This window comes from Atractosteus spatula, chromosome 1 (genome assembly GCF_055471065.1).
Source record: "Atractosteus spatula isolate fAtrSpa1 chromosome 1, fAtrSpa1.hap1, whole genome shotgun sequence".
NCBI lineage: Eukaryota > Metazoa > Chordata > Actinopteri > Semionotiformes > Lepisosteidae > Atractosteus > Atractosteus spatula.
This window is the reverse complement of record NC_142706.1, coordinates 10,189,863-10,203,730: the sequence shown is the minus strand read 5'-3', so window position 1 is coordinate 10,203,730 and position 13,868 is coordinate 10,189,863. Positions and strand designations below refer to the sequence as shown.

The 13,868-nt window shown below is 35.6% G+C and overlaps 1 protein-coding gene across 23 annotated transcripts in view; it reads right to left on the bottom strand.

Annotated features, from left to right (window-relative positions):
- camk2d2 (calcium/calmodulin dependent protein kinase II delta 2) overlaps nt 1-13,868 on the bottom strand; it is a 106,457-nt gene that overhangs the window by 17,671 nt on the left and 74,918 nt on the right. For 13 of the 23 annotated variants that reach the window (XM_088939882.1, XM_088939719.1, XM_088940686.1 and 10 more), the window contains exons 7-13: nt 13,009-13,111; nt 11,497-11,580; nt 10,909-11,003; nt 8,171-8,293; nt 7,880-7,963; nt 7,538-7,580; nt 2,276-2,316 (exon numbers count right to left, since the gene is read on the bottom strand). In XM_088939882.1, the coding sequence (XP_088796008.1) occupies nt 2,276-2,316; nt 7,538-7,580; nt 7,880-7,963; nt 8,171-8,293; nt 10,909-11,003; nt 11,497-11,580; nt 13,009-13,111 (573 nt within the window). The remainder of the gene's footprint in view (nt 1-2,275; nt 2,317-7,537; nt 7,581-7,879; nt 7,964-8,170; nt 8,294-10,908; nt 11,004-11,496; nt 11,581-13,008; nt 13,112-13,868) is intronic. The other 10 variants (XM_088940178.1, XM_088939962.1, XM_088904997.1 and 7 more) reach the window with 1 other exon arrangement.

The window sequence follows — 13,868 nt, the reverse complement described above, 5'->3', positions numbered from 1 at the left end:
GTGTCTACTTTGGTGACATCCACTTACAGTATATCAGCATACCAAGAACTTGGGAGATATATAATAAAACTGAAGTCAGGGAGAATATTCAGTTACACATTTTAGAGCACTTACACAAATGCTCGACTACAGTACCTCATTCAAAATGTGAAAATTCTAAGTACTCACTGCAGGTTTTTAAACTATTAAGTAACCCAGAATTGCTTTCAAAAGATGTGAAAGGCAGCCATTTTATGTAAGTTCACTAGACATGCTCATCAAGACTTTCATCATACTGTACATGGGTGCAAAAGTAAAAGAAACCAAACTGCTGTAGATAAATTAACTACATATTATACTGTAATTACTCAAACAGCTAGAGCAGGGCGAAGATAGATTAAAAAAACCCACAACTCTGACCATGTCTTTATTTCATCTGTTAGGTTCAATTATTACCCAGCAATTCACCAGAAAAAACCTTGGGAAAAGAGTGCTGTCAATGACAGCTTGCACCTCTGTTTTTAAGCATAGTGACTCCAACCTCTTGTGTTGTTTTTGTTCTAGACAACGTTGAATGTCAAAGTGCAATGAAAGCAAAATGGATTTGTTGGTAAAAGTAGGGCATTGTCAATTATTTAATGTGGGACAGCAGTCCCAGGAATTTCTATGCTGCAATGCGTAACTACCCAAAACAGAATATGTAACGGAAATATTTCCAGATTTGTAGCCTGCAAATATTGTTAGGTTAATTTCTTCTGAAACCATGTCTATATAGGAAACACCAACATATAAGGCTATGCACTTAGAAGTTGATGAAAGAACCCACATATGAATAACATATTGAAAGTAGTTGGACATTCATCTTACTTTCAATATGCTACTGAAGCAATTGCAATAGGAGAGCAAGCTGCCCAGCACCACAAAGACTCATTGGCTTAGTGAAGGCTTAATGACACGATTATTAACAAGTTTAATAAACAAGGAAAAGAAGAGGTTGAGGTTGTAGCTTCAGGTTTCCAAGGTTATTGGCTCTGGCTGTTTTCAGGGTGCATGTAAAATCCCAAAGTTCAGGGAACCTGTATCAATTCAACAGCAGAGAGAGCACACAAATTGTGCAGCCTTTATTTGCATGTGCACAACCTTATCCTCTGGTGGTCCATCTTTTTAAAACTGGAACGCAAACCTGTAAGTGGGATTTTGCCCCTAAACATCCTACCCACTGAGAAGTGATACCTGGAAAATAATACTTCATACATCTTATACAATACATAAAATAAACTTTTATATACATTGTGCAATAATGGAGAAAAAGTATTACTTCAAACTTACCTGTAATTCAATGTTTAAGGAGAAAAGAAAATGATCAATGTTCTATTTTATTTACAACTTGATTTTCTAAGCAAGAAATTATTGCTGATCCACCATTTTGATTAGTTTTACACCAGCCTCCGGTATCTATGGGTAGCTTTTTTCCTTCCATCTTAAATTTGACTTTCAACCATATACTGTACTTTCCAAGACTTGTTCTTATGCCCTGTCCAGGAGGGACCACTATGTCTTCTGGTTTGTGCTCCAGCCATTGCTTTCAATCACATGCTAATTGCTTGCAGTTTTCGAGTTTTAGAGCTCCACCAAAATGAAAACCAGCAGACAAATTGGCCCCTCAGGAGAGGTTAGGGAAACTACAACTCACACCACATTTCTCCAGCTGACCTCTACGCATCCTTTACAGCTGCAGCTTCCCAAGAGGCTCCAGTTTGTTTCCACAGGTCACGTCCAAGGAAAAGCTAACTCAGTTTTGGAAGCATTTGTATCCTGAGACGCTGCACTGACTCATACCGTTAAAGAGCTTTTTTGACCCAGCAATTGTTAACTCAAGCTAAGGCGACAAACATCATAAATAGTAAGTTTAGTTTCGATTTCAAGTGCCACATATTTATCACAAAAGTAGCTAGCCTACAGTACATAAATAAAGTTTTGTAAACTACATTTAACTATAAATCCTAACTGAATATAATGCATTGAATCATTACGGGGTATTATTCAGTGATATACAGTACAGTATTAACATAGAGAATCCAAATCTAACCATCAGCTGTGTGTACAGTACTAAATGAAAACAAGTTCCAGTTTTTACAGCTACCTGCTGTAAGTAATGGAGACGAGGGTAGTACTCCACCCCCTGAAAACATCTTTCCTGTTATGAGTATTTAAATTGTTGTGCCACGTCCTGCAAAAATGAGCCTGAAAGGTTTGTAAAGGAAAGTCAAAACAAAGGTGATGAGGTCAAACCTACCTTCACACCATCTGGCTTTTTGTTCATCAAACTTTTCACTGCTGTGAAGGCAATTCAAAGGGGATATTTAGTGCATGGCAAGTGAAAAAACAAACAACCATGCATTAGAGATTAGGTTTGCTGCAGAAAAGGTGTAATACTTTTTGCGAGAATTTGAGAGAGGCAAATTCTAGAATGAAAAACATAGTAGGATAGTTATGTTTCCATAAACAGCTTTAACTTTCTTATTAATCACACAATTATTTTTGTTTAAAAAAAATTTAAGATTTAGAGAAATTCGAAGAAAAAACATTCCTCTTTGTGACACCATACATTCTTCGAGTAAATCTCGGTTATTTAGAAAGAGAAACACCCGTAGGTCCTCATGGACACAAACAAATCCAGAAGACATATTTGCATACTTATTATGTGTGATTAAGATTAAAAAGCAATGCCTTTTCGAGATCAGTAATTTGACACTTCAAATTCCATACCGCAGCATGCAGACAAAAAGTAAAACACCTGCCCCAAAGAGAGAGCAGCAGCAATTTGACAATACTAAGAATACAAGTGCAAGCTACTGTCACCGTGCTTGAGTATTTATTGTCAGCCAAAGATAACACAGGTGGACAGGAGACCCTCAAGGCACTATGTTGTGGATATAATGCAGTTTTAGTAAAACAGGGATTTGTAAAGCAAGCAGGAAGGTTTCTCAATTATTCAGGCAGAGATTTCTGGGGGATGCAAGACATGTCCCTATCTGGGCAATAAACCTTACCTCATAGGTAACAAATTCCAAAAAGGGAGGAAAGAAAAAAAGGAAACAATATAAATATAATTTGTTTTTTTTTTGTTTTTTTTTAATGCTTTAGGCTTGGAAAAAAAATGATAGAATGGTAACAAAAATAAAATCAAGTAGTAAGAAACACCTCAGTGTTACTGTTCTTAATTAAAAAGGACAATTCTGTTGTCCAGAAAAGTGACCATCAAATTTTGGGTAAGAAAGGGTAAGTCAGGCATACCTAATATTGTAATGTTAATGATCATGTGCAGGATTTACCAAATTTACTTACACAATTGGGTATTAATCATATAACAAACTTACCAATCAGACAAGAACTCTGCAATATTGCAACAGTCTGACTTTTTTTCAAGTCACATTGGGTAAATGTGTAATCAGCTTAGGTACCTCTACAGAGCTTTTACTAAAGTACAGACAAAATACAGTAAACTACTGTGAAACAAAATGAAATATATATATGCCAGTATACAGTATATATTTGAATGAACTCCACACATTAAAACTTTATAAATGGTTGAACATCTCATCACTTTGGTTAATATTTAGAGATTTTACATAGCAACGTTCATAAAAATATTATTGGGAAGTACTATACAATTAAAAGCACAAAAAATAAATATTAAGGTCCAGAAAGTGTCTGAAACTTCAAGGTGTCAAGTGGAGAGAAGGGCTGCCATGTAGATTTGATATGACCAGCAAGAGAGATGCAGAGGGAACCATTGTGTAAACTGCTTTTATCTCATCTATTAATGAGGTAAAGACAAATGTTAATACACTGACATAGGACTGCATCATAGAGATTTCTAAATATCGAAGTTTGTCATATGTAGTTTTGAAGGTAAAGAGTAAAAAACAGTTCAATCCAGAAGATAAAATGAAGACCACATCCTTATTTTTCAGTGGTGTAAAAGATAACCCCAATCCAGCAAAATAACAGTGAGGATGGAGAAGATATGGTAAGGTAAGGGATAAACAGTATAAATACTGAAATTGTTTAAGAAAGACAAATAATTCCTGTCTGGTCTGAGGAAACAACAAAGGAAAGGCAAATTAAAAGTTAGTGAGCAAGAGCTTTCACCAAAACCTTTAGATCAAAACTAAATCAAAAACCTAAGGAGATTTGTTATAGTTTAGGAAGAAGAGTCTGAGACTGAATTAGGAAATATAGATATCAAAATAGGGGACAGATGGGAAAATATTTTTTATAATATCTGACCTGGAACCCATAAATTCCAGGGGATATGTTCTCTCTACATGAAAGACAGTGCTTTTATTATTTCTTCCAAGGAGAAGGACCCCACCAATCTGTTGTTTGGTTGAGAATTGATAGAGATAGGGGGATTTCAAGGTTTTTGAAAAAAGGAGTCAAACAGGGAGTAGTCTGTGACTGAAATAGATTCTGAATATACAGTATGTTCTTAAATTGTAGATGAACATTATGGATCTGTTCCAACAAACCCTGTGTGAATTTCACTGATCGTGCACATTGATGCAACTGGTGCACTCAGCATTTACTAGCTTTTGTTGCCAAATTCTTGCAGCATTAGACGGGACAAATTATGTTTGCAATTTAATATGGTCTTTATACAAATCAGGGGTTGTGCAGGTGGCATATTGTTAATCTAATTAAAGGATGAGGTCCGTCAGTACTGCCAACATCTCAACCTGTTCCTTTTGGCAGACAAATCTGACAGCTTTTTGTCCTAAAACGTAATCAATATGTTAATAGGTACAGAATGGTGAACTGTGGAGAAAAAAGAGCTGTTTAGAAAACAGGAAATGCCAAGGGTTCAAGATAGGACTGTCTGACACGAAAGAACACATGACCAAGGCAGTTTCTGAATGTAAAGCAGAGTTGGGAAATAAGTGATCTCATGAGGGGTTCAAGCAATACCCACCCAGCTGCAAATAATGACTTTCTAGGTCAGGAAGAGATTAAATAAATTAGGGATAAACTGACAATAATCCCAGTTAGAAGCACAAACATTTGCTAAAACTGTAGGAGTGTTTGTTTTGTCTTGTGACAATGATACAATGTCCTCATCGGCATTTGCAAAGCAACCAATAGGTACAGTACCTTTTATATACTTAAATCAGCTTGTCCTGAGAATAGAATGCTGAATGAAAGAGCTTTCACACCAAGCCTCTGCGTATGCAGAAATGATCAGACTTGCATGGTCTCCTGCAGAAATGTCACATATGGCTGCAGTAAGGCAAGTTAAGATAACAGTGGTCCTCACTTTGCAGCAAAATCACAAGACAGGAGTTGTACAGTATATTCACCAGTACATACTGTACCTCTTTATAACAGAAAACAATATTCAAAATCATACTCATACAGTATACTGTGTGTGACAAATGAAACTTAACCTATTCTTTGTGAGTGATTCATTACAAAATAGAGAGCATATTATTACAAAGAGAAGAATGCTGAAGTAAAAAACGGAAACACAGCACTTCATTTTACAACAGAATTTATATAATCAATAATTTGTCTTTTTAAGGTTATCTCAAACTAAAAAACTGTCTTTCATTATCTTGTACGTTTATTTATTCTTATTTTCAATGTACTTTTTCAATAATTTATTCAGGTTTTTATGTTTTAAAGAACATAATGAGCACATTGTTCAAGCTACTGCTTAAGAACACAGAACTTTTTTCTTACTTCTTATGAACTGTGCATCAATCTTTACAAGGTAAGAGACACCCGGCCAGTGGGATTCTCATTAAATGCGAGATTTGACTTTAAAATCACCACTGCGATCTCCTTGCAAAAAGCCTCTGCTATATATAAATACACCTATCTGTGATACCGTGAGGAAAAGAGACAACTTAGAGATTCTGGGTCTACAAGTCTCACAATCCTCACTTCTCAGCTAACAGCAGCAGAAAGAGCAAAGGTCAGCTGGAAAGTGTGAAGCAGGAAGAGCTTCTTAACCCTGTGCTTTGTCTGGGGTACAGAGTCCAGGACAGGCAGATAGAGAGCCTGAAGAAAAGGGGTCAGGTTAAAAGAGAGACTGGAGGAAATCTACTCTTGCCACTCAGAACTGAAGAGAAAAGGAAGACCGGTAAACGACTTAATAAACATAATACGGGACTAAAAGAGTTTAGTAACAGCTCCACAGATGAGTCTAGATTTTTGTTTGGTTTGGTCTGTGTATGTTGTCCACACTGCTAATAAAAAACAACCATACAGCAGCAGCAGGGTTTAAATGCCTCCATAGTGTCAAATAGATTCTTTCAGGCTAGACGATAAGTGCAGAGGAACCCAGCTGTTTTAGAAGCACCCCCGATATGCCACATTTTAGTTTATTTAGTAATGGAGATGAGCGATAAGAAGACAGGACAGAGGGAGTTTGTGTTTAGCAGCGTTGTCCCTGCTCTGGTTAATCACACACTCAAAAGGGAACTAGGAACCATCACATCCACAGCAGAAATACACACACTATGAAGAAATATGGAAAAAAACAATGAACAGGGCTATCAGAAGTGCCAGACAATCGATCAGTATAAATGAGTTTATTATTACTGTTAGACTTGCTACAGGGGAAATCTGATCATACATTGCGGTTCTCAAGCTTGTAACTTGTAAAAAAAAAAGACCAAAGGCTTAAAACTACTATATTTACAGTATATGCGACTATTGAAGGCTAAGATTTTGTTATTCAAGCAGAAAAGCAATGATGAAGTGGAAGCAAGTCAAGCCTACTCTAAGTAGAACATTATTTTCATGTCCAATAATTTACAAATGGGCTCCGTTGAAGTGTTCACCAGAGATTAAATACATTAGTCTTCATGAATGTACATGATATTAACAAGACAACATAAAGAGAAGGAAAGTCACTTTAAATGTGAGGACAAACATTAGAGGGAAAATGTTAAAAGTTTATCATCCACTGTGCACATAATTACAGTACTGTACATCTGCCTACAGAGTTATCTAAGAGAAAACAGAAGCAATTTCGATCACAAATCAAGCAATTCTTGCTACACCATGTTCTCTCTTTCTAGGTCAGGGGTGTCTCAGTTTCCAATCTGAGTAGTCAACTGAAAATGAACATGATTCTTTTTTTAATTAGACATATAAAGGAGTTTTAAGGTACTTTACAGCTAATTCCTGACAAATGCACGTAATAATAACAATGTAACAGAGAGCTCAGGTGGAACAAACAGAATTCAGGAATTCGTTTGACAGCCCTGTTCTAATATTGTTCTACTTCCCTATAGTTTGGGGAAAAAAACCTTTGTAATGACTTTCTCTTTAACTTTTTTCAATACTAAAGTATTAAGATTTCATAACAAAAACCCCTGAACTATTTTAAACAGGAAAAACATTCTTTTGAATTTTGAAGCAAAAAAAAAAACATTGCTGTGAATTTAGTCATGGTTTTGTTTGTGTAACTGTTTCAAACGTAACAGAGCAGTCAAGTCTCATTAGCGTGTACACAACTTCAGAAGTACAGAGAACTGCAAAAACATACCTGAGAAGTTTCTTGTGGCAAGCATAGTTGTAAGGATAGCTCCCTAAAACAACAGTACAATTATACTTTTATTATAACACTCTCACTCATGTTATAATGCTTAACATTATAATATTCAAAGGAAAAACTACATACATTTAAAATCTTTTTTATTAAAGTGCTATAGCCCCTTCAATACACAGAAATAACGTTTTTGTGATTATATTTAATAATTTGCAAACACAGTGCTGTAATTCCTGTTTTTGACAGAAGTTAAGGCAGAGTTTGTTTTCCCTTTTAATATTTTACCAATATAGGTTCATAGTTTCTCATATCTACGGTTTCAGTAAAACTGAATCATACCTTCAGTTTTCTTCTGGCATTGAACTTCTTCAGGCATTCCACAGTCTCCTGCCTGTGCATCATAGAAGCCACAGTAGATCGTTGCTGGAAAGGAAATAAACTTGGTCAACTGATCAATGATTTACAACATCCATAATTTACTCATCTTCATTCGTAGTTTTTAATTCCTTGGAAACCAACTTCAACAAATAATTCACGTTTTTAGTACCAATATATTTAAAACCAGTGATTAAAATGAATGTTCAAAAATAATACTTCATATTCAAAAATGTTCATTGTATGCTGACTTACGCAGATCCATGGGTGTTTCAGTGCTTCTGATGCTGTGATTCGTTTAGCAGGGTTGATCGTTAACATCTTATTAATCAGATCTTTGGCTTCAGGAGTCACTGTGTCCCACTCTGGTGATGGGAACTAAAGAACAAGTAATACATTTTAAGTTTTTATCTATCTCTACATAATTTCTAATATTACAAGAATAAATGCATACATTTTAAAGAATGAAGATGTTCATTTTTTGAGAAACTACAAATTTATATTTATATGTATCTAATGTAAAAACAAGTCACAGGCAGATCTAGCACAATTTCAAATAATCACATTAATAGGATTTCAACATGATAATGAGCAGACAGGGTTTTTAATAAAGAAATATCTTATATGAAGCAGATCTTAAAATAATTTGTCATTGCCTCTTTGTAAGTCTTAGGTTGACAACATAAAGGAACAAATGTATTTTTGGCCATACCAGAATTTTCTATTCACTGCAGTCAGTTAGAAATTATATTTAGATTTCAGGAACATACAGTAATGGAATTTACTTGTCTAAGAGATAGGGGATTCCTCATGAAGGTTGTAAAGACTTGACTATGGAATTATAAGATACACTGAAATGTATTTTGATAAATCCACTTGCTTTGAAGGCTTCCTCATTCAACCCATTAATTTCATACTTTGCATTTTCATCCCCTTTCATTTATTCAACCATGTTACCATGCAACATAATTTGCAAATCAGTTACCGTATCGTGAAAAAGATTCAGGAAACAAATTAAAATGTTAACTATGTGATGTAAGTATGCTTTCACCCTACAAAGCTCAGCATGTCTAGGAACTACCTCTGGGAATACTTTAGTGAATGGATCTTAACCTTTAAGAAATAAAAAACGAATATACAGTGGAGATGTGAACAGAGCCATAGCTTCATATATTTTAAATGTACCACAGTAATAGGATTCAGTCCCATTTTCAGGAATCAAACACACACTCTCAGTGTGTTGCAGGACATTAGTCATTGGCTAGCCATCATGCATTAGGTTTTATGAAATTGACAGGCATCATGTATGACAATGTTCCAAAATGGAATCTTTTAGGCAGACACCTGTTAATGGAGCTGAGTCTCAACATTGTTTTCAGAAATTATTATTTTTTAAATCTGTGACAGGAAAACAGCAGATCAGTATACTTCATGATGGATGCCCGTAGATCTGCATGAGCTTGAACAAGAGGAAGCAGTCTCATATGTGGGCATATGGCACAGAGGATGAGCTGACACATACTATGAGTCACCAGCGCTGTGTAAAAAGCAAAAACTCTAACGGTAACTGGTTGCTTTTACAGTTCATTGAATTTCATAGCTGAAAGGAGTTATGGATTAACCTAGACCACTGCAGAACAATTAGCCATGAAAATTAACCAATCTGTAGCTATCCTGACTGATTCTTGTAATTCCAACCCTTAATTTATAAATCCCACAGCCTGTTGTGTGACATAAATATTATCTGATTAGCAAAAAGGAAAATTCTTCAGCACTGCTTGGAGAATAAGTGACATTCTGAATAGTTCACTGTTTATTTTGGTGTTGACTGGCACAAATCCTTGCTACTGGCCATTCTAAAACATTATTAATGCATTTTCTTTGTGGTCTCCTGAACCTCCAGTTCCCATCAAAACATTCTTGAGTCTTTGCATTTTCTAAAAAAACATCATTCTTTATTTGATGCCTAAAACGTTCCTTGTTGTTTGACCACTTATTTCACTGATATCATCAGCTGCTTCACTGTCATTCAGTTAAGAATACTTTAATTACATTAATTCATGGGGACAGGAACATAACCATAGCTAGGAAGGGGACACAAAGGGTCATGATTTTTAGGTACTGAACAGACAAGATAGGTCAAATGGCCTGCTTATGTTTTAACATCACTGCTTTCAAGAGATACTGCTTCTTTCTTTTATATATTTCTTGTTGTGTCTTTGAGTTTGGATTGAAAAGTAAAATAATGAGACCTTTTACACACCATATTAGCAAAATGGTTATGTTAAAGATACTTTGTGGCTGCCCCATTAATACAGTGAAGAATCCAGAGACATACAGTATGGGTGAAAGAATGTGAAAGATGACGGGAAAAGAAAGGGAACTTGAAAAAAGGAGATGAACGTTAGACCTTGGGCTCTTTTTGGCTTTGTCTTATGCTGGGTTGATGTCAGTCTTTACGGGTAGGTTCATTCAAATTAATAATGGCTCCACCAAGCAAATCATGTGTGTCGTCTTTGTGTCTGTTTTCTAAAATAATCGTGATTCTAGTGCTCTTGTTGTTCATCTTTAAATAACTGTAGGCAAGGATGGGCTGCTACTGTATGTGTAAAAACAGCTTTTTCTCTGCTAAAGGGAGTAATGTGTCTAACTAAATCCCAATAAATGAAATCTTATTGGTAAGAAAATGTATCAGTAGTACTGTTTTTTTGTCCTGATGGTCTATAGAGAAACATCAATGACAATGCCAAGAATTGGGAGCCAATTAACAGTCTTATACCATGTATAACTAAAACCTCATCAAAATGTATTCCCTTTTGATCAAGTGAAAAAGTGTATTTTTGTTGTTTTTCTCAGTGCCATGCCAACAGGCCTTAAAAGCTGTAAGGTTTGAACAGAAAGAACAATCATTAATATTAAATGTAAAGTTAATACATGGTACAATAAGGGCACAGTGCAAAAGAGGCCTTTGAGCAGGAATACTGACGACTTACATCATAGGCTCCTGCCTTGATCTGCTGGTACAGCCTGTGCTGATCTTCATCCCAGAATGGAGGATAGCCAACCAGCAAAATATAAAGAATGACACCTGCAGAGATGAAAAATACAGGGATGAATGAGGCCACCTAAGAGAAACAGTACAGCTGATAAATGGATCATCAAGGAAAAACAGAGAAAGTAATAGGAAAGTGGTGAACCTTAACAGTGAAAGAAGTGTTTAATGTCAGCTAAAATCCATGTGACACAAGTATCTGATCCACTTAAAAATGCTTTTTATTGTGCTTTTAAATGTTACTATATCTGTCCAATTTTGTTTCCCTTTCATTTATCTAATACCTGTGGTGCTTTAAACATGAAGCACATTTTACCATGATAGAAAAGTGACAAAACAAACAGTCGAAAACTCACCTGGAGCCGAAGCACAGGGAGTCTGCATGGTTTCAGTGCACCAGTGTAAGGGACTATAAGACTACAGACTTGCTCAATCTACAATATCTCTGCCACGCAAAAGCATTTTGCACAATAAAAAGAAACATTATTGTGCTGAAACCTGCCGTACAGTAACAACACAAGTTACTTACCACAGGCCCACATGTCAACAGGTTTTCCATATGGATCCTTCCTTAAAACTTCAGGTGACAAATAACCTGGAGTACCAGCAAACCCTGCCAACAAACAAATCTGTCAGTTTACATAAACAGCGTAACATCAGTGCTGTCAACATGTTCTCAAAGTAATGCCCTTCGAAACGCTTCTCTGTAACCTTATGAAAAACAGCTCTGTTGAGCTGTTGAGACACAACCACCACACACCAGTCAGTCCTCAAAACCCTGACTGTAACTGATAAAATTAAAGATTTTGTTCTAAAATAATATGAACTGCATTTCAGCCTAATGAACAGGAGGATAAATTACTCAGTGAATCTCTTGCGAGCCCAAGTTTTTAAAAATGTTGGATCTCAAAGCCTACCGAGTAAAAATATTTTTGATATATTTATGTTAATGTACAGTATCTCATGTAACATGTCTTATGGTATAACAATGTTATAACTTGCAGGTAGGCCAGGACTGCAATGCACGGTTGATTTATTGAATAAAATCCAAGCTAAAGGGTTGTTATGTTTGGCATGTACCATACAGTATACAAAATGCACTTTCAAGTATATTTGCCCTTACTAATCTTCATACATTGTACTGTAGATCTTTCAAAAATTACAAAGTTCATCACTGGTTTCTTTACCACTTTGTGCTTACTCACTTCAGTCCTGTAGTGTTTATTACTTTACTTTCTTGCCACAATCGTAACAGACATCCACCAGCCCACAGAGTGAGACTGAAAGATCTGAATCCTACTGCTGCTTATACAGTGAGAAGCACTGTACAAACTACAATGGAAGAAATAGCAATCAATGCCTGTAAGTATATTTTATGGATGAAAGTTTATATAGTTCTAATACTGACACATTATAGCGTATGTCAGATGAGATATACATGGTTTCAATTTTACTTACAGTAGGTTCAGGATTTCTTGATCCTGTTGCAGAACTTCACTAGGGTTCACTGCTTGGAAATCACCAATTCCTAGTATTTCTGGTGATTGCTACTATTTTTTTTTAATATAATATTTTTCTTTGCCTTCTTGTTTTTTGCAAATGTGATTATAGCACTACCCAACATACAGCTGCATTTGTTTTATGTAAACAATTTTACGCAAATGTGTTTTTTTATAACCTCAGTGTCTCAGACCTTCGATGTGGTTCCGTCCTATACTTTTACTGCAATTAAAGCATGTCAGTTTTGTGCAGTTTCCCTCACTCTCATTTTCTATTGATGACACATTAGTAATATTTCAATAGGGACAGTGAAATTTTCTGCAATCCGTTTTTTGGAAATAACATTTGAACAGTACACTTTATGATAGTCATTTCCTCCATTAGGAAAAAAATCCAACTACAACTGTACCACTAATACTATCCTGCATGGCAAAGTCTGGTGTTAAAAAGGTTGCATTATTAATAAGACTGTCAGCACCTCGTTTTGATTCTGATTCAACAGTTTAGATTAGCGCTTATCAGCCCACAAACATTTACTCACCAAACCAGGCTTGCTGGTCCCCTTGAACTTCAATCGCCAGTCCGAAATCTGCTAGCTTCACTGCTGCCCCCTTCAATTTACTAGCTAAAAGTAAATTCTCAGGCTTTGCATCAAAGAGAAGAGAGTTGAAGAAAATTTCAATATTCATCCACTCACAGCAGGTGTCTTTTTTTACCTCACATCTCTCCTACCATATCAAACTGTTTCTCCAGAACACTAGGAAAGTGCCTTGTCAAGGACAAATCCAATACGCACAGTTCACTTTTAGGGAATGTCAAAAGAAGAAATCAAAATGAAATTCTTGCATTTTTGTGGACTCATGATAGCTTTCAACACTGTTAAGCACTTGGTAAAAATAAATGTGAGTGCATTTATATAAATGGAGATTTATAAGAAGTATGTTATACTGTATATTACAGGACTAAATATCTTTTAATTACAGGGACAATTAATGCGTTTGTCACTGAATGATTAATTACTGACTTACGCACTTCCCTACTGCTCTAGGAGATAATCACATTCATACTGTTTTCTAAAATTCAGAAATGATTTGAGCTTTTTGGCTTTGTAAAATCTTCTCTCTTCAAAAACATTATGAGGTATAATGGACTTTCTTTGGAATTAAACTAGCAGGTCCAAATGAGTGTATTAAGCACAGAAAGACCCTACATGCCAATTTAAAATTTTGTAAAACATTTCCAAACTATTTTATATTTTTACTGATGCATTGAGTTAAGTACACCCTTCATTAAGACTTTGTTTTCATGACAGATGTCAGGATTGTAAGCCTGTTTATTTCCTGGATTTATGTTATAACTACTTCTCCCCAGCACAGCCTATGAATTGGTGTTAGTCTGGGG